General features: G+C 38.8%; 1 protein-coding gene across 3 annotated transcripts in view; it reads left to right on the top strand.

Moving 5' to 3' along the window:
* brinp2 (bone morphogenetic protein/retinoic acid inducible neural-specific 2) overlaps positions 1-27,403 on the top strand; it is a 310,510-nt gene that overhangs the window by 73,224 nt on the left and 209,883 nt on the right. Inside the window, exons 2-4 of one of the 3 annotated variants that reach the window (XM_042225848.1) lie at positions 18,291-18,385; positions 19,716-19,819; positions 25,158-25,610. In XM_042225848.1, the coding sequence (XP_042081782.1) occupies positions 25,225-25,610 (386 nt within the window). In that variant the 5' untranslated portion in view covers positions 18,291-18,385; positions 19,716-19,819; positions 25,158-25,224. The remainder of the gene's footprint in view (positions 1-18,290; positions 18,386-19,715; positions 19,820-25,157; positions 25,611-27,403) is intronic. The other 2 variants (XM_005936983.3, XM_005936982.3) reach the window with 2 other exon arrangements.

The raw sequence follows: 27,403 nt of genomic DNA, 5'->3' as shown, positions 1-27,403 counted from the left end.
TGTTACAAATAAAGCTTTGCAAGACTTGTTAGAGAGGGAAGAACTGGACTATGGCTGGGATTTTCATGTTTCTGTCATCGTTAACAAAGAACTAATGCCTGTAGTTATAATTTCTACAGTAGTTGCTGATGACTGAGGAAACACTTGACTGACATTCTCGTGTTTTCATTGACCCCATTAGACTTATGAGGATTTAAGACTGGAGAGGTTAAAAGAAGCACAGTGGTTTCACTGGAGGTTAAATACAGCACAGATGCATGATGGGCCATTTTTATGCAGCAGTTTCTGCTTAGCAAAATCAAATGTTGCTGCTGAGGCCTGCTGAAGCAATTACAAGATCTCTTCAGGCTTTATTGAGGAGCGGCACTGCTAACTAAATGGTTTTCTATAGAATCCCAGGGGAAAAGATCATTAAGAAATAGTGCCCAATCTATCCATGATGCAGTGGGAGATATACTCTGTGTGTGTGTGTGTGTGTGTGCGTGTGTGTTTGTGGATGAGACCAAGGAGAGTGAAGCACATCTGTTACAGCTGAAGGGGCTACTTAAACACATTTCAATGAACTGTTATAAGCTTCTAATATGCTCTGGTAGTAGAGATAGGTTGCTACTGACAGTGCTTGGAAGGGTAAATAAGCCTTCAGTCATTCTTTTCCTTTCACAGTAGGTGACCAATATCTCTGTCCTTTGGAAATGAAAGATAAAAGATAGAAGGGGGCTTTGTTTTCCCCCAAAGGCAGCTATGATGCACTTTATACAGATTAAAAGGCCTTGAGATATTTCTTTTATTGATTTAAGTTTTTTTTCCTTCACGAATTCAAACAGTTGACTAATTTTAATTTGCACGATTTTAATGAGCCAAATGGAAACATGTTCCCATGTGAAATTCCTGCTCATCACTGTTAGTCCAAGGGTGTTATTTTCTTTTAAGTTTTTTTCTAATATTATCTCTGCACAACATGCAAACACTAGCTGACTGTATTATGTCTGATATGCTTGGGATTAAGTCCAAAGGACACATGCGTTAAGACGCATTGCCTGCTGGAGAGATGAGGCGATTGGCTTGCAATTGGCCGTGGTTAAGCAACACCACTAGAAGCAATAGTAGTTGCTAGTGAAGATCATTTTTCTGGGTCATACATTATTGCCCTTTCATACTCGACAGAGAGAATGGTTGCCCCTGGTGACTGGCACTGGCCACACAGATTTAAAACAAATAGAACATGTCACATATACATATATTGTTTTTTTTTAAATATATACTGGAAACTGTAATATTTCCTGGTCTTACCTCTGCTATGGTTCCTGTGTGATAATAGTGGCATTGAATAATGAGGCTCCATGGGACTCAGGGGATACTGTTACATTTTTCATTTTGGTCTGGAGCAGAAAAAGTTTTAGAACCTCTGAATTATGCAGCAGATGTTACAATGTTTATTAAAAGCTCTTATATATGGAGGTTATTTGAGAGAACGAAGAGATGTATTGAGATTCCACATCAAACTTTTTTTTTACCTAATGATAAAATAACTAGGAAGAACAGAAAGAAAGCTATCTGGCTCACAGGAGCACGATGAAAAGAGCAGTTATTTGTCTGGCTACATGAAGTTAGAACAAAGCAAATAAGAAATGTCTTCACAAAATACCAGTGTAATGAAAGCAGAATGCTATGTTTACCAATGCTGACTGGCCTGGCCCCACAAGCTTAGTAAGAGTACATCAGACACTCTGTGGGCCCAAAAACTATTTGATATAGAAAAAACTGATTAAAGTGAAAGCTGGGATTTATCCCTATGTTATGACTTCAAGGCGAGGCTGGATAAAGATGGTAAGCAATATGCAATCTGTGGTTTCATGCAGCTTCGCCAGTGATATGACTGATGAACTGGAAATTTCTGAAGACGTTTGAGCATTTGTAAAACCCTCCACTGAACCATCTCCTAAACAGATGTAAGACTAATTCTGTCTGCATATAGCAAATTTTCTTTGAGGTAGTGATACATTTACTAAATTCACAAGTCAGTCACATGGAAAAATCTCACAGGTGCTGTTATTCTGCTCTTGACATGGGATGCTTTTTTGTACCCTTGTGGTTTGTATATAAAGGTCAGACTTGATTATCTGATACAATTTTGTACGCACCTTTTAAAAAAAATCTAAATTTGATACCCTCTAATTTTTGTTATTTTTTCATTTGAACTATTGTTCCTTAACACTTTCAAATATACCTTACAAATGTGAGTATTTTTCCGAGGAGCCTCATCTCACATCTGTGCAGACATGGATGTTCTAACCTAACATGCATGACTTTGCGTTAAGACTAAAATCTTATCTTTGTCAGATTAATAAGAATTTTTGGTAGATTCCTTCCTGAAAGAAAAGATCAAATTCAGGTTTTTGTAAACTACATACATAACTAAGTTTGAAGTCCAGTAATTTGTGTGTGTAGATTTTACCTGTAGGGAAATAAACTGATATTTACAATTGCCCATTTTCTGAACGTTTGACTGTACATTCCTCTCTCAGCTTTACAAACCTTTGTATGTAACTTAATACCAATGAAATGTTGATGCTGCTGGATGAGATGGCACAGAGGCTCTTAAGAAAAGTGCAGTAGTAGTCAGTTTAGTGATTGAAAGTCACACCGGCATTAATTTGTGCTTTCCACCACTTTGATGTTAATGTCATCTCTGGGACACCTCGTTTTGTCTATGCAGTCCATAATCCTCTTGTATTTTTGCACTCTACAGAAAATCCTACCCAGCATTTAGTGGGGCGGGCATTGTTAATACAGTCTTATCAGTTAGCAGGCAGTCACATACTGTCACTGCCAATATTCTACTGTGCACATGTCTGAATGCAACGTCTGCCTATTTACACCTTGTTTTTTCTCCTCTGGTCTTTTCTTTCTTTCGTTTTCTCGTTTTTTTGCCTGGGTAACTGAGACATTGAAAGCAACTTTCATGGGTGAATGGTAAAATAATCATTATTAGTTTGTTTACTTAGCATGACAACAAAACTAAAACTGCACTATTGTAGACTGTTCCAGAAACCTTGATAATAGTGTATGTAAAACACACTTGTGGCACCACAGTTCTTCATTTTTTTTACTTGTGGTGTGATTTCGTGTGAACTGACATGCAATTTTACACAATGGCAGCAGCCTGATTAACACATGATTAACAGAATGAAATGAAGTATGTACTTTTAATTACTTGATAAGATCATGTGAAAAAAGTTCTGAATTGATTCCAGCATTCTCTCTTACTGCTCTTGTAATATTTAATAATATAGCACAGTCTTTTGTTATTATATGTTATTAGACTTCTTCTGACTAACTGTGATTTCATAGGTTAAGTAAAGAAACTTCTGTATGATTAAACTCTGGCCAAGTAGCTGTGTGGGAGAGCAGCGATTGAACATAAACATGACAGTTTTAGAACGAACACTCGTGGCTCTATAGTTTCCAGACAGCCTGTGGTTCTCCACCTGCCTGCTCACCACTTACTGGAGATGAATGAGCCTTGGGCGGCCATTACTTACCTTGTGAAATGGGCTTAAAAGGGATAGCATAGCCCCTGTCAGCGCGAATGTGACCAAACACCATAAAGTCAGGCTCATTTAAAAGCGATCCATTACACGTACAAAAATGTGAACCCGTAATGTACTTTTGATCCCACAGTAAATTAAAAACAAGAAAAAAGAAAAAAATCATGTATACAATGGAGCATAACATAGAGCTGCAAAGTGCAAATGAATTTTAAAGAGCGCTGATCTATGCGTTTGTCCGTGTTTTCCAAACGTTGATTCATCTGACCCAAGGACAGTTTTCTACTTTGCCTCAGTCCATTTTAAATGAGTTTTGACCCAGAAAGAATTGTGCATTTTTGGATGATGTTGATATGTGGCTTCTCCTGCATGATGGAGCTTTAAACCTATATTTGTCGATGGCACAGTAAACTGTGTTCATATCTAGTGATTTTTACAAGTGTCCCTGAGGCCATGCAGTGATTTCCTATATGCTTTCAATGCACTACCACCATCTTTACCTGTGAAAAACACTCTCTCTCTAAGATGTTTTTATGTGGTAATGACCTGTTGGCAAGTAATGTAATTAGTTGTGAAATTTTCCTCCTTTTGCTTGTTTTTAGTACTTTTCTAGCCTTTCGTTGACCTCCTCCTAAATTTTTTAGACATGTTGCTGTAATCAAATTCAAATCAAATGAGCTAATTTTTTTCAGGAAATTGTAAAATTCTATTTAGTATGCTTTCTGTGTTATGTTGTGAACATGGGATTTATGAGATCTTTTGGAATTGAAGTTTTATATCCTCAGTAGTCAAAAAAGAATTTAGATCATTTGCTAGATGAAATTGCTAAACTCAAAAATATTGTAGTTGGAGTACATATGCATCTTCTTTAAATGTTTTTAAACGATCCGAAAATGATTGATGATTTATTTGAACTGTTGTTTTTCTTGGCTGGAAAGATTGTACAGCAAACACCTTTAACAACGTAAAAAACCCCCCAAATAGTTTTAAATTATGGCTAGTTTTAACTTATTTTTGACTTTCTCTAATCCACAGAGGGTCAAAAATATACATACAATATCAAATATTTACACCAGGAACAACCCAATCACCAAGAATCAATCCTGCAATCAACTGGAAACTGATGGAACACCAGTATCACTGTCCACAGTGCCATCGACTTAGAGGTGCAGACCAAGAAGCCCCTGCTTCAGAATCTGCAGTTTTGAGCTTGAGTGAAATTTGCTGATCTCCACATGAACAAGCGACAAGGATACAATGATACAATGACAGTTATGGTTCTGCCAGTGGTACTGGGACATTTTACAAAGTGGATGGATCTAAATTATTTCAAATGCTCTAAATTCTAATTTCTTAAACTTTAACTCAAATGGTTACACAGTTACACAGATGAAAAAATTAGGACAAATTGGGCATTCCATAAAGACTGTGATCAAAAACACGCATAAAAACTAGTTTCAGAATGGATAAAGCACTAACATTAACCTTCTGAAATGGCCCATCCAAAGCTCTGATCTCAAGCATATGGATCATGGAGTTTTGTGTGAGGAAACCATCCGTTTTAAATCAGCTTGACCGGTTCTAAAGAAGAGTGCTCAAATATCCAGTCAGAATTGATTTAACCAGTTAGTGTGGGTGTATGTATATATCTAGCTTGTGTTTATCCTTTTTTGCCCTGTGTGAATAAAAAACCCCAAACTAAATAAATTCAAACGTGTGTACCTATTTCTTGTTTTTTGAAATTCTTTAAAGATGTGTGCTGCATATAACATTTCAAGCAAATAATTAAAAGCCTAAAGTTTTGTACTGCTCGTCTAGAATATTGTTAAATTTACATGAATAGACTGTGATTTTACATTTCAAATGTAAATTAATGTAAAATCACTGTAAATGTAATAAACATAATTTTCTTGTTTTTTAAATGCATTTGTCTGTACATGTGCATATTTAGATTGTTAAAATACATTCACAAATGTGTCATAATTTCACAAATGCTTGTCCGTTATTTGAAAGATTGAACTGTTAAATTCAAACGTAATGCTATGGCAAAATATAGAAAATGATTCTCACAAACTTTTTTTACATCAAATAATAATAATTATTATTGTTATTTAGGGTGATCATGGCTCAAGAGTTGGCAGTTCGCCTTGTAATCAGAAGGTTGCCGGTTCGAGCCCCGCCTCGGACACTCTTGGTCGTTGTGTCCTTGGGCAAGACACTTCACGCACTGTTGATTGCCAGAGGGGAATTATAAAGTGGAATTGTAAAGCGCTTTGAGGATCTCAAAGAGCGCTATGTGAATGCAATCCATTATTATTTAAACTAACTGTATATTTCTGTACATTTAAGTGTTTTTATTCATATTGCCACATCCATTGACCTTGTTTATAGGTAATTTCATTGTTTAATCACATTAAAATGTTTTTAATTTAATGTTTAAAAGCACTTGAAAAAGGCAGAATACCATGTAAAAGTAGGGCAACAAACTGTATTGTCATTACTGGAAATAACTGTATTTTCATGAGAAAGTTATTTTCTGGTATTTTCTGGTATTATTTTGGCGCCCCAGCTGCCAGGATATTACTGTTTTTTTAGGATTTTTTTTTAATGGTGTAAATCATAGTGTGATATAGGAGCTCAGAGCAGCACTAACCATCATAGCAGATACCTTCTTAGGATTGACAATGGTGTAAGCAATGATGGTTTGAACCTACCTAAAAACTATAAGTAGGTATGACAATAACAAGTTATAACTGAAGCTACCATTCCAGAATAACAAATGACACTTACAAAAACGTGTTAGTGTAGGTTCCCATTTTATGGCCTGTTAATTGCATGTTGGCTCTCCAGTTATTTAAAATACTAACATGAGCTAACTAAGGATGATGAAAGTGTCACAGGGTTTACAGGTCAAAAAAGTTTATTTTACCAATGTAATAAATCATGTTCTGAATATGATGTTATGCACGGAATTCCATGATAATCCAACCCATAGTCATTACCAAAGCATCACATCCTGCAATTTTCCCAAAGGAATTGGCATCTCTAAATTATTCACAAGGTGTCCTTTGGCATCAGTGCCATGACATCACAGCTTTAGGCAATAATGAGACAGGTGTCTCAGAATTCATTACAGTTGGAAAACAAAAAGCCCCTTAACACAAAACACGGTGTCCTGAGTGATAATCACTTACTCCACTGCCATCCCTCAAGTTTCCTAATGTGGAGCTCTTTAAAGAAGAATCGCTAACTAAAGGTGTACAGTGCCTAGGTGTCAGTACACCTTTTGCATAATTTGGAGATCCCAGCAACATCTGACTGAATAGTAGTATTTGATGCTCTGCAAAGAGAAGAAGAAATGTAACGGTGAAATGAGAAGTAAGGGAATAATCATGTTCTTCCATTATTTTCTAAAAAGACTATACAGTAAAGCAGTTCTTGTTGGATGACTTTTCCTGAATTCCATCCTTTTGACTAAAATCAGAATTCCATTATAGCTCAACATACCGAGAGAAAGTCATGCTTCCTGGAACTATGCAGATCCTCCATAATTAGTCTCTCATTTTTATTCTAATCAGGTGTTGGGTGCATGTGTCCAGAGTCTGGTCACAGCATCACAAAGTGACTGACTTCCATAAAAATGTAGCTGAGGTTACAGAGCACTGACACAGTATGTGTTTGGAATTATAATTAGTCCACTTCTGTTTCTAAGTTAATGTTTGCGTTTGTGGATCTGGGCTATTTAGCAAGGTGGAACACCTCTATCACTCGACTCATTCTAACACCATGGTCTGCCCATTAGTCCACATATGGTCTGCCTGGCAATGCCTGATAGGCTGTAAGTGCTTAAGCCAGCCAATTACCAGCCAACTATTCTTTTAGAGCATTCCTTTGACATCAACCAAGATACCCACAGTCAGTAGTGAAAGCTATTCTAATAGTCCCATCAATTGTAACATTTGTACTGATTGTGCTAATAGCTTAATGATTTGATGATGAATAGTGCTTTGGGGTCCTTTTGTTGTGGCTGGCCTGAAAAAACATTACAACAAAAAGCACAGCAATTGCACACAAGTATCATCATTTATTGGCTGCCAGAGGAGCTTTATTCTACTGTTATGGACCGGAATAAGTGCAAATGTGTAACAGTGCGTGAGATGTGGATTTGTTTAACTGTCCAGCCCATTTGCATGGCTTTGGTTTGTCCTCGATGTCTGCTACATTATCAGAAGTGACCTATTCAGCAGTTAAATGACCAGCAGTTTGTTTATCTATGGATTTCCTTTTAAATGTAGTGCCCATGGCTATGGCTAATTCTACTCATTACTGGTTGTTATTGTCAACTTAGTGGTATTGGCAAATAACAAAAGTGACTACACTGCTGATTAGTAAATGCTGCTGGTCAATGCTGAGGCTGCTGCTCGTCACAAATTAATGACATCCGAGTTCACATATTATTAGTGACTCCATTACTAAGGCTTTTAAACAATGTGAAGAGATTTACTTCATTAGGAATATAAGGCAGCACCAGAATGTATCAGCCCCAATAACAATCCTTCAAACTGACAGAAATTATGCCATTATCTGATAGCATTCCAACAACAAAAGCAAATAATTGCCTAAATTCATCTGTGGATGAAACACTAACCTCCTGACTCTGCAGTGATTTCATGCTGAAACAGACCAATCTGCATCCACAAAAGCTGCCATAAGCTCATAGATGGATGTGCTTGGTTTATAATGTGGCCTCTGTTTGTTCAACTACATATGTTAGGAATAAGCTTTGCCTTTCCTAATGTATGTCAGTCCAGCTATTAACACAACGACATTGTGGCTAGTTAGTGTTTACAGTCAAAGCCTTTTCATCAGTGTAATAGTTGGAATAATCATTATACCTACATTTAAACCAGTGATAATTGTATGGCTGCCACAGTAGTCTACGTGGCCAGACTGATAAGCTTTCGATGGCCCACATGGGGCCCAGCGCTTGCTCAATTATATGCCAACTGTTTGTATATGTAAAGATTTTACTCAGCTGTGGACAATTCTGCCAAGAGCTTGTTAATGCTGTTTGTGAGCTCACTGTCTCAGGCAGCACCAATTATACTTAGTGTTAGCTTGGGGTGATTCAGTAATTAACTTCTATGATAGTGCCATGTATGTCATGACATTTGAATTCTGCTGGATTATTTCTCCTCTGTAAGCTGCTGTACGTGGACAGAGATTCACCCTTCAGTTACCAAGGCAGTTAGCATTCTGAAGGTACCTCAGTGAGCCAACTATGCAGCAGCTGCAACATGCCAGCCTACAGCTGGTACGGTACAGAGCTTTAATAAGGCATAAAAACAACATTTCTGCTAGGTTTCTTATGGATTTTGTATAGAGCTGAACAAACAGTCAGACACACACACACACAACAACACCACACACACACACACACACACACAGACACACACACACACACACACACACACACACACACACATAAGAACAAGACATATATATGTATATATATGTATGTATATATGTATGTATGTATATATATATGTATATATATGTATATATACATATATATATATATATATATATATATATGTATATGTATATATATATGTATATGTATATATATATGTATGTATATGTATATATATATGTTTATATATAAAAAAAGAGCAGTTTGTGTTTTGGTGTTGGTGTAATGCTAACCACGTATATACTGTAATAGTGTTTTGTCTAGCACAGGAGTCATAGCAAAGCATGTTTCTAGTCATCTAATTTGCTTTCTCCTCAATTAGCTGTGATTTGCCTTTCATCTCTCTACCAGCTAACTGCACCATCATCTTCATTTTCTAGAAACTTTGTCTGTCTACGGCCTATTGGTGCTGATCAGATTAGCACAGCTGCCCGCTGAATATTACTTATTAAATCCACATTGTTTTGACTGTAGAAACAATTTTGTCCAAAAGTACCTTCTAAGGTTAACTGCAAGATGAATATCAATTGTCAGTACAATAAAGAAGACACTTAGAAAAACAACAGATTAGTGCAGCATATAAAATTAACTTTAACATCTGTTAGGAATAGAGTCAGGTTTATACTGCATTGTAACAAGTGTGGCTTAAAAATACTAAAGCATGTTTTTTGTTACCTATGGCTTCTGTTGTAAATTTGGGTATGGTAAATAAACAATGACGTCATATAAAGAGTAAATATGAATATAACCCTAACCTTTTTTCTCATCCTGACCCTGAAAAGGCCATTGGCTATCAGTGGCGTGTTAAAGGGTTAATGCATTATTTTCTACCTGTCAGAATCTCTCAGGTATATCATTTATGCACAGGGCTATACTGGCATAAATTACTCTTTTGTATATTTAAAAAACAACCCAAAGTACACCTATATTGCTGTAAGGTGGTCTAATTTGAGTTCCCCATCCCCCCGGTCCTTTTTAGTTACTAGAATTTGCTTTCTGCTGCTGCTGGCAAATTATCAACTGAAGCCCAACTTACTCTGTGCGGACCTATTTGGAAAGGATTAAACTAGCTTGCAACTAATAAAGGAGATGTTGCAGTATGCATATAGGGACTTTATGAGGCAGCTTGACTCAGTGGTGAGCAGCTTGTGTAATTATCAGATTCCAAAATGAAGCAGGAAAGGGAGATTTTGCATCGGGGGTGGGGGATGGGGGGCTAATGAGGATGGGATGAGAGATGGGATGGGGTGGGAGAAGGAGGATGGGTGGTAAACCTACAAAAAAGAGGGCGTGGTAGTTTCACATATAATAGAAAATAATCATACAACAGCACTAAGTGAGTACTAGGAATTCATTGATTAATGCATCCAGAAACACATCCATTGACTGTGACGAAATAAGTATCTGTAACTGTCATCTGCAGTTACACAACTTGTTGTGCAACTGCAGTGTGTGTACTGTTAAAACACACTGTGGTGTAATAAAACATACAATTAAAAACCAAGCAAAATATTCCTATAGATCATAAATGGGTATTAAAATTGTGTCCTACGGAACTGATTATCAAGCAAATTTTATACATTAGGATGTGTTAACAGCTTTACATAATCCATTTGGTGGCATCATCAACACATTACACATTTTACAGTCCCTCAAACTGGACGTAACTGATAGAAATGAGATTGTTTCCCTGATTCTTGATACCAGTTTTGGGCAGGTAATCAGTAACTTGCAACTAATTGTGTTTTTAAGCTCCTCGTTTTTTCATTATTTGTTGAACCTTTACTTTAGTACCTGCCAACAAAGATAAATGAAGATAAATGAAAGAGGGTTTAATGCTCCAGACTCAGAGCAACTGAAAATTGATATAAGTCTAATCCTTGCTTGGGGATCTTTGAGTTCCAGCTCAGCAACAAAAGTGTAAAGTGTATGTATGTTTAATAACTTGAAAAAAATGTGCTCTGTGATTCATCCATTTCTTAAACTTGTTATCTAACTTGGGAACTCTAGGCGTCTGGAAACTATCTCAGCTGGCATTGGGAGAGAGATTCATTCTGGACAGATCGCCAATTCATGCACAAATCCATACCTACACTGCACCAGTTAGCTCAGTGGTTCCTAAACTTTTTTTGCTAGCCCCCCCCTTTGTTTTACAAGAAAAATATTCACGCCCCTCCCCCATTGCGGTGTATTTCACACCTCAAACATTTAGTAAACAATTAAGCAAATGCAATAAATTACAGGTAGTAATAAAATAAACTACTAACTCTTTTATGCTACGTCCGCACCTACACGGGTATTTTTGAAAACGCAGCTGTTTCTATGTGTTTGGGCCTTTCGTCCACACGTAAACGACATTTCGAATCACCAAAAACTGAGATTTTTTTAAAACTCCTTTTTTCCGTTTACGTGTGGACGAGGAATACAGAGTTCGTCACGCAACGTCAAAGGTATGTGCCTTTTTTCACGTCACGCTGTGCGCCACGTTATTGTTTACATGAGATGAATAGCAGAATGGCAGATAGTGGTTTGGGAAAATAAATTAGAAGTATTTAGCTGAAGTGTATTTTATTTATGTTCTTTTTAACTTGTAGTTCTAAATTGGAAGATTATTGTGATATTGAAATATAAAAATAAAATTATATTCTATTATTTTTTCATTGCTCAAAATAAGCGTCACACTCGCGGAAGCCGGTGTACCCGCAGAAATCGCATTTATCGAGACTTTCAACCCAGGTAGGCCAATTATGGATCTTCGGATCCACATTATGTCAGCAGCTGTTCTCCACCGTGAACTATGTTAAAAACAAACACCGCTCACGCCTCACAGACGACAGCTTACAGTCCTGCGTAAAGATGAAAGTGACTTCGTACAGCCCCGATCTGCAGACGCTGTGCGCAGAGGTTCAGGAGCAGAAGTCCCGTTGTAAACATATCAGGCAGACCCGACGATGTTTCCATACAGCATCTCTTCATTGACAACTTTTCACACACAGCTGCTGTACGCATACAGCCGGCTGTAGCTTTTCAGCTCACAGCCCGACACATACCAACAACAACACAACATCAGAGAGAGCACAGACATTTAGGCAGCGAGGCGTGCTTGCGGCGCCGCTCAGGTGTGTCTGACTCCCCTGCAGCGGCGCTGCAGACCACGCCCCGCCACACACATTAACCAGGTAAAATACATATTTAGGCAGAATTTTGCAAATATCTATTCCTATTTTTTTCATTTTTTAGCAGCATAGTGCTTTTTTTCCCAGTTATTTTTTAAAAGTCAGGTCAAGGCTCCAAAAGCACAAAGGTTGTATAAGGGTGACGGCTCACAACAGTTTTTGTTTGCTACATGGATCATTTTAGTTCAGCTTTCCTTTTGTTATATTTCTTTAAGAGTTCAAAATGTGTTAATTACATAAATAAAATGTAATTTTCTCTGTAGCGCTTCAGGGATTTCACACCTTAGTTGTTCACACAAAGCATAAAGGTAAAAAACAATATATACAGTGTTATCTTCATTTTAGATGTCAAAAAGTATTTGCGGCTCCCAGTGTTTTCGTTTGTGTGGAAACCGGGTCCAAATGGCTCTTTGAGTGTGAAAGGTTGCTGACCCCTGGCTTGGAAGGAAGTTGGTTTGGAAACGTATTCAGCGATGCTTCATCTCCTGCTTTGCGTTTGTGCGGGAGCCCCGTCAAAAACCTGTCTATTATGCTAGCAGTATCCAAGCGTTCTTTTTTTTCTTCTTCTTCTTTTCATACCGCGCCCCCCCCTGCAATGGGGGCCCCACACTTTGGGAAGCTCTGAGTTAGCCTAACATGCATGCTCTGGACCTTGCAGTTAAAACACAAACCGCATACCTTTTGTATTATTTCACTAAAGTATCATTTGTTTTTCATCTCAAGCACCACAGTTGAAAGTATATGCTAATCTATGTTTAAAATAAGCATGACCTCCACTTGTAAGTATTAGTCATAGTCTACTTCTAAACACATTTTCATTGCCACAAAGAGATTTGCCAACTGCTGAGCATTCTGTTTTATTGTTCTCATAATTACTTAAACACAGGCAATGTGCAATGCTAATTCCTGCATCTAAGAAGGTGATTGCTGCTCAACTGAAATCAGCACAAGAGAAATAAAGTGAAAAGAAGCAGAGTTTTCTTCATCCGTGTCAATCCTTTTAACATTTATTTATATTAATAGTCTTGTATGAAAATTACCATCACCCTACTGTGCCATTAATGTAATGGCATTTGGTACAGGACTTTTATGTAGTGGCATTTTTTTTAAATCTTGCACTGCTTGTTAAATGATCTGAATATGTTTTCCCACCAAGTTGATTTATTACTATCCCAAACTCCAGACATGTCCTTTTACAATAATCACTGTATGCATTATTGGTTACTGTAACCACAATGTCAATGATTAGATAATTTAATAAGTTGTGTTTAATGAATTTACTTTACCTCTGTGTCAAGTAATTAGTACACAGTCACCCTCATGCATGGTTGTGTCATTGCAAAGAAATTTAATTAGAGAAGAACTCAAAAGCTACCTGCAGTGGCCAGTAGCCATTAATTTCAAGTATTTTCCTTAAATACTCAGACAAAGTGAAAAAAGGAGAGCTTATTTACCTGACTCCAAAGTCGTAAAACATTTGGAACCAGCAAATATTCAGATTAGAGAAGTCATGTTTTCCCATGAAAAACATGACTTAAATTATTGTTGGCAAATACATTGCCATTTCATTTTCAGGCTAACTGATTAATCAGCTAATCGTTTCAGGTAGACCTGGGAGGAATAATTAAGGTGCATAGTGGGGTTCAAAAGGAGACCAACCGCAATATTTGGCCACGAGGGTCGCCTGGGAGGATGAAGCCGGCCACGGTGCGTCATACTGAGCAAGTTGTTAACAAAAGCAGCATTTTCTAACATTTCTAACACAGATGAGTGGGCGAGGTATGTAACTAGGGGCAAAATGACTTTCAGCAGAGCGTGCTGCTGACAGGCTGTTGTTTTCTTAATTATCAGTTGGTATAGATGTTAACAGAGGTATTGATGGGCCTTAATTGACCATATGGCTGTTTGTTTGTTTAGCTGGAAACTGGCCAGAGACTGCACTGATAAGACAATCATACACACACACTAACACACATGGATGTAAAATGTACTGCGCAGAAACATGAACTCTCTCACACACACACACACACAGGAAGCCAACACAGCATATAATTTGTAGGGGTTCCAGTTTCTAACCACAGGCCATCAGAGTGTGTCTCCCGACATTATCGGCATTATGCTGTGCACTGACATTATTGCTGGCTCTGCTGCTTCATAATCCAGTTGTGTGGTTGTTAGTTGTGTGTGTGTGTGTCGTGCATAGGGGAGTTCCCACCACCTGCTTATTCAAAACCCGACTCAGCCTGTAGGCACTGGGAGTCTGAGAAAAAGCCAATTACATTATTACGCTTTCTCTATTTTTAATCAGATGCCCTTTAACATCCCCTTTCTCTTTGTTCTCATTTGATTAATCCAACATACTTTTTAACTGCAGGTCACGTTTGTTCTTTTAATCCATAATCATTCTTATGTCCTTAGACTGTTAACAAGTTTTTGTTAGTCAAGAAAGGGAGTGGGACGGATTTGAGAATGCCTCCTACAGCTACTTGTAGGCGTTAGGCCGTGCATGATGAATAGCATTTGTCTTTCTTAAAATCATGTACGGTAGTTTTTCTCTTTTTTGTGGGGGGTGGATTGTTAGGAAGCTCCTTTAAAAACTACAGCGTGCAACACACACACACACACACACACGCACACACACGCGCACACACACAAACAGACAAACCTACTGAATGAAAAATAGAGGTCAATTGAAGACACATATTTGATGTGGACAGATTGCAGAGGTCTGTAAAATAAATGCTGAGGATATGGAGCCCAGTGAGTGCCTGGCTTTGGTGAGTGGGAAGACTTTGATGGATTTTCATGTTCTATGATTTCAGAATATTTATGTCCTAAATATCTTCTCATGTTGACAAATAATGTTTTGCTTATTTTTTTAATTATGAAATGTGTTTGAGCAACAGTATTAGAGCATAAATCTCATTTTATTAAAGCTGACTTTTTCCTCATACCTTCCCATACTTTCCATACAGGCAGTCAGATGGAAGTTTGCTTAAAGGGGGAATAACTTTTCAGCATATTATGCCTTACATAGAAAATCATGTAAACAGCTCCCGTATTGTAAGTAACTCTACACGTTAATACGATTTGGGTAGGCATCACACCATATTAATTTCATTGAACGCTGCCAGGTTATTCTGCTGAGGTTCAGCTTGACTTTCAATTGCTCCTAAAATAATTAAATAAAGAAGCAACCCTACCCTAGCCATACTGCCATAATATCTTCCCACTGCTGCAGGACAGGCTTACTGTGTAGGTGAGAAGCAGGTAGGTGCAGTCTGAAGTAGGCCGACGTTGGTGAGTGAGATCTCAGCACAGGTAACATGGAGGCGATAGAGCTATAGGCACACTTTATACTGACAGACAGTCTGGTGAATGTACACGCAGGACTCCAGCCGGTGTTTACTATTCAGCTCCCACATCAAAGTGTAGAAGTATGCTGCTCTGTGTCTCTGGCTTTCTCCTCCTCTCTTTTATGTCTCTTCCATCGTATTCATCTGTCTGTCCTTCTGAGTCTCTCTCTCTCTTAACCTCCCTGTTTATATCTCTCTGACTGTCATCCTGTTCTGTTAGGATCAGTTCTCCGCCGCTAGCTTTCTTGCCGCCACAACCCCCCAAATCCCCAACTCCCTCCCCCTCCTCCAGGTCTCAGAGCCCGAATAACAAGGCAGGGTAGGAGCAGGTGTGCAGCTGGTCAGCTATTGCTGCTGACTCGCATAAATGCTGAAAGGTGAGTAGTGAGCTGCTGGGGTTGAGGAATACAGCTGGCCTCTAATGCTGATGGACCTCCACCTGCTTTAATGTTTGCCAAGAGCCTGGCCAGGTGCTTGGCAGCATATCCACACACAAACACACAAACACAGACTGAAACCAGCTCAGATTCTACACACACACACACACACACACACACACACACACACACACACACACACACACACACACACACACACACACACACACACAGCTACAAACGGACCATGAAACACATATGTGTGTCAGATCCAATAAGGAATCCCAGCTGTGGTAATTGCAGTGCACAGATAGCGAGCTGATGAATTCTGCTGCACATTAAGGTTCAGTGCTGCAGGGAAAAATGATAGTTGTATTTTGTCTGACTCAGAAATAAAAAGGAAAAAAGCTGGGACACTGGCTCCCTCCCATAATTCTCTGCCCTCCCAACTGGAGCACAAATTACTTAGATGAGTCAGGAGGTCAAACCGTTTTCACCTCAGCCTTTACCTCGGTCACTCTGCAGCTAGGTGGCAAGTTTAAGGAGAACGTTCTGCTGCTTTCTCTCTGCTGCCTTCTTTCTCAGATAAATGTTCCCCTGTGAGAACGCCTGTCCCTTTTACAGTCTCTCTTGTCTTTCCCAGGTTTCCCCATGTTTCTCATTTTCCCCCTTTTTTCTCCAGTTTAGTGCAAACACAGTAGAGCAGCACACTCTTTGCCCGCTAAGCCCAGTAGATGGGATGAAAAAATAAATAAATCCAATAAACATAAGCCTCCTTCCCCCTTGACTCTGCTGTCATCTCTGAGATGTTATTTAAGCGCGACGTGGTCGATTTTTCCATTCCACCTAGATGCCCTCACACCCCTCCTTATCCTCCGCGGCTCCCTCCTTTCCTTCCAATATGGATTCGAAATGTCCATGCCTTCTTCACTTACCTTCCGCTCCTCTAGGTTGGGTTACAGAGAAGGGTAAATACGCAAAGGGTATGTGAATAATGCAAGGCGTACATTAAATGTCAGGGCTGAAAATTCACAATTTCCCTCTATTGTCTCGCTGGCATTTGCGGCATGTTTTATGCATTTTATAATTAGTAAGTGAGTCTCAGAGGAGAAGGAGGCCTGGCAGTAACGACGAACACTTATTTCTGCGAGAGGTGGTGTTTTAAGAAGTTACAGAACTTCATTTGAAAGGCAAATCTCACAGCTCCTTGGAGTGGAAGACTATTGCATTTCTTTTTCTCTGAATCAATATCACTGCCAGCATGTATGTATGAGCTGTCTTTATATTCATAAAAATTCACCAAAGGACGATCTTACCAACCAAGTGTCTAAAAGTCCATTTTCCATTTTTAGTTAATTAAGTTGTCATGTGTTGTGATTATATATTATATTTACATGACAGAATGTCTCCTCAGTATACAAACAAAACTTTTTCTCCTGTTTTCCCACAAACACAGTACCAGTCAAACATTTGATCAGCTGATCGTGGTGCAGAGACAACTCTTACTCTATTCATGTTTTCATATGCAAAATGTAATTAATAATTATACTAATATTACTGTAAACCGTAAGATTATTTAGATCTTAACAGACTTTCAGGATATTAGACATACTTGTAATAAAACTGTACCTTACTGGGTACTTAAGAATTCCCAATATGAAACTCATTTGGTCCTGCACATCATTTGCGCTGACGTTTCTATTACAGTTGTTTACATATTCAGACTTAAGTGTTGTAAAATGTTATTGTACAGCCAAGTCGCAACGTGTCCGATGGTATTCTTTTTACTATTGTATAGCTTTTTGGTTTTCTGAACAATATTTGTTCTTCTAGTGCAATGTTGTCTCACAGTGACTAAGCTGTGCAGACTGAAGGAAACAGTAAATAGTGCCCTTTTGGCCTTTTGATGCCAAGAACTTCTGAAACAAAACCTATCCTCTGAAGTCAAAGTCCCTGAGCATTATCCCTGTCATCTGCCTTGTGATTTGTGGGTAGTAGGTATTTGTTAAAATAACCAGTGTAGTGAATATTCCTGTCAAACATTCTACAGAGAGTGTGTAGCTTGTAAGTATTACCCCAGTTTCATATACAGTGTGGCTGTTACATTGAACTAAGTGATATTTGCGTCTGCATTTCCCCATTTTCATAGTAAAAACAACAATACCAACTATTGAATAGTACATTGCACTTGTACACTGTGCATTGCACAGACACATTCACAGACATGCTCAATGGTTGATCTGATTTTCTTGTACCAGTAAACAACTGCACAAGCTGAGAAGATTCTCCATTCTGCAGCTTGACTATGAAAATATCGCCATGGTTTTGCTAACCCCCAATTTTTTTTTTTAACTTTCCAGTACTGCTGATTTAACAGGCAACAGGTACCAACCAGTAACTGGAGAAGTAACTATAGCCTTCCTTCTTTCACATTACTCCAATATATTCAGCTGAGGTAAGATTTTATTCAGATATGCAGTTTAGAAAACCACAAAACACTCGTTATACACGGTAATCACAGTAAAAGAGCTGCTGTATATTTTTACAGTGGTAGCTGGATGACAGTAAGCTACTGTAAAAAAAGTTTTACGTTAATGTTGCAGTATTGTAATTTGCAGCATTATGTTCTTGTTAACAGTATTATTGCTATATTGTCATTTTTAGCATTATTACTGTGTTCTCATATACAGTATTGTTACTTTGTTTTTTGTAAGGTATGGTTCATTTTTAAATAGTACCATACTTTAATACTATGTTTATTTTTCAAAGCTTTTTTAAAAGCCCTGATAGCTTATTAATGGTTTTTTAAACAAAAACAAAAATGGGATATTACAATAGTAGACGGCCCTGAGAGGTCGAATGCGGTGCAACCAAAGAAAACACCACATAATAGCAAAACACACTGCAAAAGCATACAAAACACAATGTAAGGAGAAAGAAGAAGAAAGAAGAGAAAGAAATAAAACCTCACAAATTAATAAAAGGACACAACAGCTGTGGATTGTACTGAGACAAGCTGAAAAGGACACTTACTGTGTTCTTCTCCCCCACAACACCGATGAATCCTCTTCTTTTTTTCAGTGTGTGTCAGTGCAGCATGTTTTTTGTTTTGTGTGCTTTTGAAGTGCTTTTTCTGTTTGCTAGTGTTCTAAGGTTGCTCTGCATGGGCCACAGTATAGAAGCAAAACTACAGTTCTAAAAAGGACACTTTATAATCCACAGAAAAGTTGGCACAGAGATGGAATTACACACAAAAACGGGTTTGTTCAGGTGTCTGTGCAGTTGTGGCATTGTGACTGTGCTACCTTCAACAACAGTAAGTTTTATTAGGAGTGGAAAGATATTTAATCTTAGGCAGATCAAGCTCGCCTCGGTGCAGGCTCTCACATTCAATTAGCAACTCTTATATAGGGAGCTTCTCTAACCTAGCCACAGCTACACAATCCAACTCTAAACCAGCTGCTTCCTTTATGCTATATCTGACTTAATCAGTGTTATATTTGTTTGCACTGATGGTCTGTTGATCTGTTCTTGCTGCTGCTGTGCAAAATCTCTGTGGTCCATCAACAGAAACCAATGTACAGTAGTTTGTAACAAAAATCTGAATTTCACTGCAGTGGTTGTGACTGAACTGTAAGTATTTTCCCCACTGCTCTTTATGCTTACCTGTAAAATCTGTACTATTGGACTGTTCTTTAGTCGGCAGTGGAATAGTTACGTTTGTAGCTCTAACTATATAGAAGAATTTTCCTTTTCTTTTCTTTCTTTCTTTTTTTTTCAAACAGGCACTCAGGCTCAGAATGCTTGACTGACTCGTTTCAACTGGACCTCTCTCAGGACATAAGAAAACAAGAAATCTGGCACACCGGCTTTACCTCTGGGCCAAACGGTACAAGAAACAGCATAAGCAGACTATCCTATTCATCAAGTTTTCATCCTGCTTTTAGTTGTATAAATACGTTCGTTTGACAGATGACTTTGCTAATTGCCTTTTCAAACTGCAGTAATCTCCTGGTGCAGTGGGTGAAAATTAAAAATGCAGTACCCTGAGTATTGTTTTTTCATGTCTAAGCCTGCATTTATCTACGTGAAATTAATTCTCTAATTTGTTTGTGAGATAAACAGGGAATACTTGAGATCCCAATCCACTTAAAGCACCTCCTCCGCTGCTTTACATATCCGTTCTGAAATGCTGATTTGTCCCTAAAGACTCCACCCGGCGGTCCTGCTAGTCATTACCGCCGAAATGAAGAGCAAACCTCGACTCTTTTGAAGGGCACTGTGAAGTCTTTTCAAAGTGTCACCTTAAAGACAGTGTCAAAGCACTCTGCCTTCTCCTGGGCTGAATAAATGAAAGCCACATTAGAAAGAGCTGTTTGGTGTTAGATGCTGGGAAATCACACTTGAACTGCAGTGTGGCCTACACTGCTAATGCCTACGATTCTGTATGGAGGCAGGTGATGACATGCTTGTCCAAACACACAAATCATAAAGAAACTGAAAGCAGTCAGGCATGCCACTGTCGTGGGACTATCCCCATCAGATGCATTACTAGCTTTCAGTCCTTCAAAAAGTTACTATAAAATACGGTCACAGAGTCACAAAGCAGAGATCCATTTCATTTTAGAAGCCCATGTTTCCATTTTCAAGGCTATTTCAAAATAGCTTTTATTTGTACATTAGCTGTGTTGTGAAACCAATCTGTGGTTTTAAATTTCAAATATCAAGTGCTTGGATGACAGCAATGATGCTTTTTTCAAAATGTTTCATTCAGAAATTATTCAAAGCTTGTGAGCGGTGTCTTTTGGCTTGTAATAAATACTTCCATTTTACTGAACTGTCTACAGAAAGGAAGATTTCAGCTAAAACCACATTAGCACCATTACAAAAGCTGCTTTTGCAGAGCGCCTAGCTCTGCAAAAGCAGATTCATTGTGTGGCTCTGTATAATTCATAAAGTATATAAATGAATGGCTAAATGCACAGGCAATAGCACACAAGTGAGAGGCTTTATCCTTCACTAGCTTTTAGACCAATGTTCAACAAGTCAAAAGAAAAAAAAATCAATCCCTTGAAGAAACTGTACAAATACAAAACTGTATTATTTCTTCCTTGCTGCTTACATCTGGTGATCAGTGCAACGGTTTGTTTTACTATGGGATTAAACACATCTTTACCTGATTTCGACTTGTAGCTGATATCACTCACATTTAATATCTTACATACAGCATCCATGATATTGCACTTGTATAATATGCTAAGGATCCTAAATTTCATATCAAGCTCGGGAAACATGTTTTTTCTGCTGAATCCAAATGCTCTTAACGACCAGGCTTTCTCCACACCTTTTCTTTCCACCTCACTGCATAAATGTCACACTCCTTTTTGCATTAACACTGAATCATGGCAGTAAATTGAAATAATATGCAGTACAATAAGGACTTCCTGGGGATAATCCTTATTCCTGTGGATGCAGAGTTTTTGTGCCCTTGGTGTCATACCAGTAATTTAGTTTTGTACCAAAGGCATGCTCAACCCTTTCCAGATCAGAAGGTTTTAAAAAGGATTTTAGTGTCAAGATTGTTCTGAGCTCAAAGAAGCTGCTTAAAGTGGTAACATTTCAAATTGTTGATGCGTCTTCTTTTGCTTATCTGGGGCTGGTCACGGGGGGGGGCAGCCTAAGCAGTGAAGCCCAGACCTCCATCTGCCTAGCCACCGGGGTAACACCGGGCCAGCTGAGAGCGTGTCCTGGGTCTAGGGCAGACCACCAGGTGGAGGCCCAGGGCAGGCCTCCTCCTGGTGGCACATGCCCAGAACACCTCAACCGGGAGGCATTCTTGTCAGATGCCTGCACCACCTCAAGTTTGTGTCAAAGATTATTCCAAGGTTCTTAACCTGTGTTTTCATAAAAAGAGTTTAAAAGCACAGGGTATTGTTTAATCTCTCAACTAACAGTGGGAAGTCAAAAAAATGAAAATGCACTTATTGACCCTTCATATGGAAAAGTGATTTCCAGGTAAATACAGTTTTAAATCATCTGCATAGAAATGAAAAGATATGGTATAATAATTTGACTTAAACTAAGCATGCACAAAGAAAAAGGCTAATTTCTAATGACACTTGGAACTTTCCTCCAGCTGTGTTCACCTCTCCTCTCTTTCCTGACAACCCTAACAGATTCATTAAGCCAGGGATAAGTTTTAAATCTCACTCTGAGTGGTGAGGCCTAATCGAAAGCACAAGTACAGAACACATGAAAAGAAACACTGAGTTCTTGAACACCCAGATTGTGAGCAGCAGAGGAAAGAGCTGTAGTGTTGTAGTGTATCTGTGGAAGAGCTGAACCTCCTACAGTTGTAGGGACCAAAGGTTGAAAACATACAAGTGAGTTAAAACATTATCCACAATTACAGGATGATCTATGTTATAAAACCACATGACAAAACAAGATCAAGGTTAACAGACTTGAATGAGATTAAAAGATTCCCACAGTTGGTTTAGGTGAGTGTTAGTGCTGCAAACACGTGTCCCCCAAAGTGAATCTGCAGTCATACATTCCCTCATAGCAGACAGGTCTGGGCCGGATCTGGTGTCAACCCGGCACTGCTGGCTGACTTCTGGCATGGTAAGAGGTGTGTCATCCAGATATGGGCCAGGCCTGGCTTAGATGGCACTGTTTATGTGACAGCATGCCATATCTGGCCCGATTGTGGATTGGTTTATGTGGCCTAGGCTCATAGAAAACAGGTCTACCCTGGATCTGGCATCAAGCTGGCACTTCTGACTGACTGGTGTCATGGAAGGGTGTCTGTCAACCAGATGTGGGCCAGGTATGGCAATGGAGGCACTATTTATGTTCCTATTTTTCTATTTTAGTTAGAAGACCCAAATGCCATGTTGCAATACTATACGGCTGTGGTAGCCAATGTTTCAAATGCAGGTTTGACAGGTTTGTGAGTGTAAACTTTATCCAAAACCTAGTGAGGATTTACTCATGGTTTCCACTGGGTGGCTGTAGCTGAGGCGGTAGAGCAGATCACCTACTGATCTGAAAAGTAGTAGTTTGATCCCTGGCTTCCCCAGTCTGCATGTCAAGAGTATAAATGTAGTTAGGAAGCACTCAGTTTAGAGAAGGTGTGTGAATGTGGCATGTTGTATAGAGCACTTTGATTAAAATGGGAGAGTAGATAAAGGGGTGTATAAGATTCATTGTCTGAACAGAGCTTTGTCTTGTTCCTTATGCGCTATTATGTTCTTGCACATGTTGTTATTACATGGCTTGATTCAGGTACACATTAGGCTGACATCTGAGGCCAGAGCTGAAACTGTTCTGGGCCAGCAGTGTGTCTGCAACTGGCCTTGTGCTGGCAAATGTGTGGGCCACCACTAGGAAACCAGATCTGGTCCACCAAAAGGCCGTTATTGTTTGCGGGTCACGTGTAAGCACATTGCGTGGGCCAGATCCGGGCCGTACCCGTTTTGCTATGTGGGTTACTATTACTGAGGACAGAAGGTCTGAAAATTAATGTCATGAAGTTTGACCATGTGCACTAATGACTGTTAATGAATGTTAATGATGAAAAGTTTAAACATTGATTTCAAGGAGATGAATGGCTGTCCCTCCCTGAGCCCGGTTCTGCTGGAGGTTTCTTCCTGTTATAAGGGAGTTTATCCTTCTCACTGTTGCCAAAGTGCTTCCTAATTGTTGGAGTTTTTTCTTTGTTTTCTCTGTCTTTCTTGTTCTTTAACTTACAATATAAAGCACCTTGAGGCAACTGCTTTGGTGATTTGGTGTTATACAAATAAAATTGAATTGAATTGAAATGAATCCAGTGTTGAAGTTTTATTCTCACACGAAATTCCACATGCCCTTTTCCACATCTATTTACCAGAAAAGGAAACCGTATGTTTCTGTACCTTTAAGAAGTCGCTAGACTGTTCCTGAGGCCCATTATGGTGTCAAACAAAACAGCACTTGTTACTGTGTGCCAATTGTTCCATCAGGCACTTTTTTCAGCACCCACCAAAGATAGTAAAATCCCAAGAAATACCAAGGATTAAACCAAAAACCAAAAACAAACAAATAAAAATGGAAATATTTTGATATGGAAAAAAACAAACTGTGCATGACTGTTAACAACCAAATTCTTACACCATGCAAGTGTAACGCTTACTGAAATAGTAAAGCTATTATAAAAATAAGTTGATAATTTCCACATAAAAGAAAATTTGTTTAGGTTTAGTGATGTATATATCAAAACTAATTGTGAGATTAATGTGTAGGCATTTAAGCACACTCAAACACTTGTGCATCTTTTGTGGGTTGGATAGCTCTCATAGGTATTGCCGAGGCCTAAAAGAGGGATTGAAATCAGGGATGCATTCTAGCCAGATGTTGAAAAGGTGCAATTTCTCTGTATTAACTCATTTAAACTCAGTTGAAGTAGTATGTCAGAAAGTCCTCTGTTGTCTGTGACCTTTGAAAAATTTGCAACAGGAACTTCTCACACCCATAGTAATGGTGGAAGGCATAACATGCACGTGTTTAAGCATGAGCCCTGATCTGTGTGGATGACAGGAAGACAATAAGGCTTTGCAGTTGCTATGGACATTATTAGTCACACATGCTGCTTTTAAAACCGAACTCCAAGAATGAAAGGTTTTTGGCAATTACTCACCAACCTCTGATCTATTATCACCACCATGTGGACTAAAGGAGTGATGCTGATTTGCTCTAAGGCCGTGAAAACAGATGTTATGCCTTTGTGGTCAACGCAGCTATAAGAGACAGATATAAGATATGTTTATGTGGCCAAGTATATACAGAAGCAAAGGAAACACAATCTGGATTTTGTCCCCATTTAAGAAGAATGACAGTTTCAATTAGCACTGCAGTAAATGCAGTTTCATGATAATTGAACTTCCCTGTATGAGCAACAGCAAACCTCCATTTAGTATTTGATCATGGTTATTCATAATAATTATGTGTGTCTTTAGACATGCAGAGAATATCTTTCATGTCAACATTCAAAGTAGACATGAAAACGCTCTCACTGATTTGATTGATATTAACTTTGTAAACACCACTTAGAGGGGCATTATGCTGCCTTCATAATCACAATATATGGACAACAATGTCTGTCAAGGACAACAAGCTATGAATTAACAGAAATTCCTTCCTACTACAAAACATGTTTCAGCATGCTATCATTTCTCCGTTTCATTCAGGCCAGCGGGAGGTGACTGTCAGAAGAAATGCCGGTCCCAGGTGCCCTAGTACATCACCACTGGGACCATGGCGACTCCTTGGCCAATGAGAAGAGAGAGGTGCTCCCATGGCTCCGCCTGCCTTGCTAGATGGTTGGCGTCATCCTTGATGCTCCTATGGTTGCCGTGGATGTTATTATGGCTGCCGTGGCCTACCCAAGCTGAACAGGTGGGCAGCGGGGGACATGGCGGAAAGGTGCCGCATGGATCCCTTTCGTCCCCCTCATCTTCGTCATCTTCCTCCTCCTCCACATCCCCTTCTGGCTCCTCACCATGGGGTTTTAGCACAAGGCAGAGCGGAGGGCAGCTGGACTGGCTGCTGTCAGAGAAGGGCCCCTTCCACAGGTGTCCTGAGTACACCGAGTTCAGAGAGAGGTTCCAGCAGGGATTTTCTACCAGATACAAGATTTACAGGTGAGAGGGATTTGCACTGGGGTTTTTTAGTGAGACCATTATTCTCTGTCATATCATATAATATGTACAGATTCTCTTTGTCTTCTGTGCAGACAAATAGGTGTGACTTTGTCTTCTTCCTTCCTGCATCTTCATTTTTTTTTAAAATTCCTTTTTTTTTATCTGCAAAGATTTTTGTATCTACCAGCTGTTCTTCTTTTACAGCTCTGTTAAATTACTTCAGCTTGCTGTTCAAATGTTCAAATTTCTTTAAAATGCTGTTCTAAAATGTTGCAACATCGCATGCTCTTGGCTGATGTACTGTGCAGGCAATCACTAGCTCTGTTTCTTCCTTGAAGTGCTCTTTAAGTGGACTATTTCAAAAGTGGATTTTATGTTTTTGTCATTTTATATTGACACAGAATCTTCTCTGCCCCTTTTTTCTATCCTTAGCACTTATCCATATGGTTAAAAAAGTGTTTCAGGGATGCTAGTGACAGAGGTCACCAGTCCATCACAGGGCTAACATGTTCACATTTTCATTCACATCATTTTGAACCAACAGTTAACCCAACACGCCTGTTTTTGAACTTTGCACATGCTCATATCTCTCTTCCTGTGAAAGAAGTGTAAAGTTATTTCACTTCTGCCAAAATTCTCAAAGAAGAAAGTGAAGAAGAAACGTTTTTTTTTTTTTTTTGGATGTACATTTTTTCTTCAGCTGCCTAAGGGTTAGGTGATAGTGAATTTAAAATCCATTTTACTGTTAGCTAGTGCACATTTATGTGTTCTGATTCTCTTGAGATGACCAGTTGACCAGGGTCTTTGAAGGAAAATGTTTCTGGACAATTTTACCCCAGATGATCATGGAGAGATTTTGTTTTTATGTCAACACTCAGCACAAAGTTCATACTAAACAAAAGATTAAATAGCCAAATGCTGACTGAAAAAAATGAAAGGGCATTAACCAATAAAACATATAATCACAATTCATGAACCACTTCAAAATTTCAAGTAAATGGGTGAAAATCAAACTATATTACTAGACTTTCCAGCATCTCTTTATTTTTCATAAAAGAACAGGATTGTGGCCAATAGAAAGTAAACAGAAAGAAAGAAACTTATACTTTTGAACACAGCTAATTATAGCAGATTCGAGTTCTTGCCTCCAGTTTAGACTTTTAATTAGCTAATTAATGTCAAGTGAATGGTTTTGACACATTTTATGTCTTTATCTTGAGGGAAAGTTATTTTAAAGTAAGCCTAGAATGTTGCTGTGATATATTCAGTCTTTGCAAATTTATCGAAACAAAACATGCTCTTAGCTGAATCTGTGAAACAGTGACTAAACATGGATCAGAGGGAATGGATAATGCATTTTATCTGCCAGAATAAAGCAAGCGTTTTTTTAAAATACCGTCAATATAATATCTGAAGATATAAACGAGTAACAGTTCATTTTGACAGGTGGACACATTAAATGAAGCTATAAAAAATTCCCCCCTCACCCCTGTGGGCGGTATACCCTTCAAGCTCAGGTCCTCTACCAGAGGCCTGGGAGCTTGAGGGAGCTTGAGGGTCCTGTGCACTGTCTTTGCTGTTCCTAGGACTGCTCTCTTCTGCACAGAGATCTCGGATGTTGTTCCTGCGATCTGATAGAGCCACTCACCTAGCTTTGGGACTCTGTCTGTCTCTCTCATCATGGTCACTAAATGCACAGTAATGGCAGGTTTGTAATAAGGCAGATCGTGCTAACATAATATGCGCTGTTAGTTGATTATTTACCTGCCGCATTAACGGGAGAGGACGTGCAA

This window comes from Haplochromis burtoni, unplaced genomic scaffold (genome assembly GCF_018398535.1).
Source record: "Haplochromis burtoni strain Fernald_Lab_line unplaced genomic scaffold, NCSU_Asbu1 Contig_185, whole genome shotgun sequence".
Classification (NCBI taxonomy): Eukaryota; Metazoa; Chordata; class Actinopteri; order Cichliformes; family Cichlidae; genus Haplochromis; species Haplochromis burtoni.
Note: the sequence above shows the minus strand (reverse complement) of the source record. Positions and strands in the feature narration are given on the sequence as shown.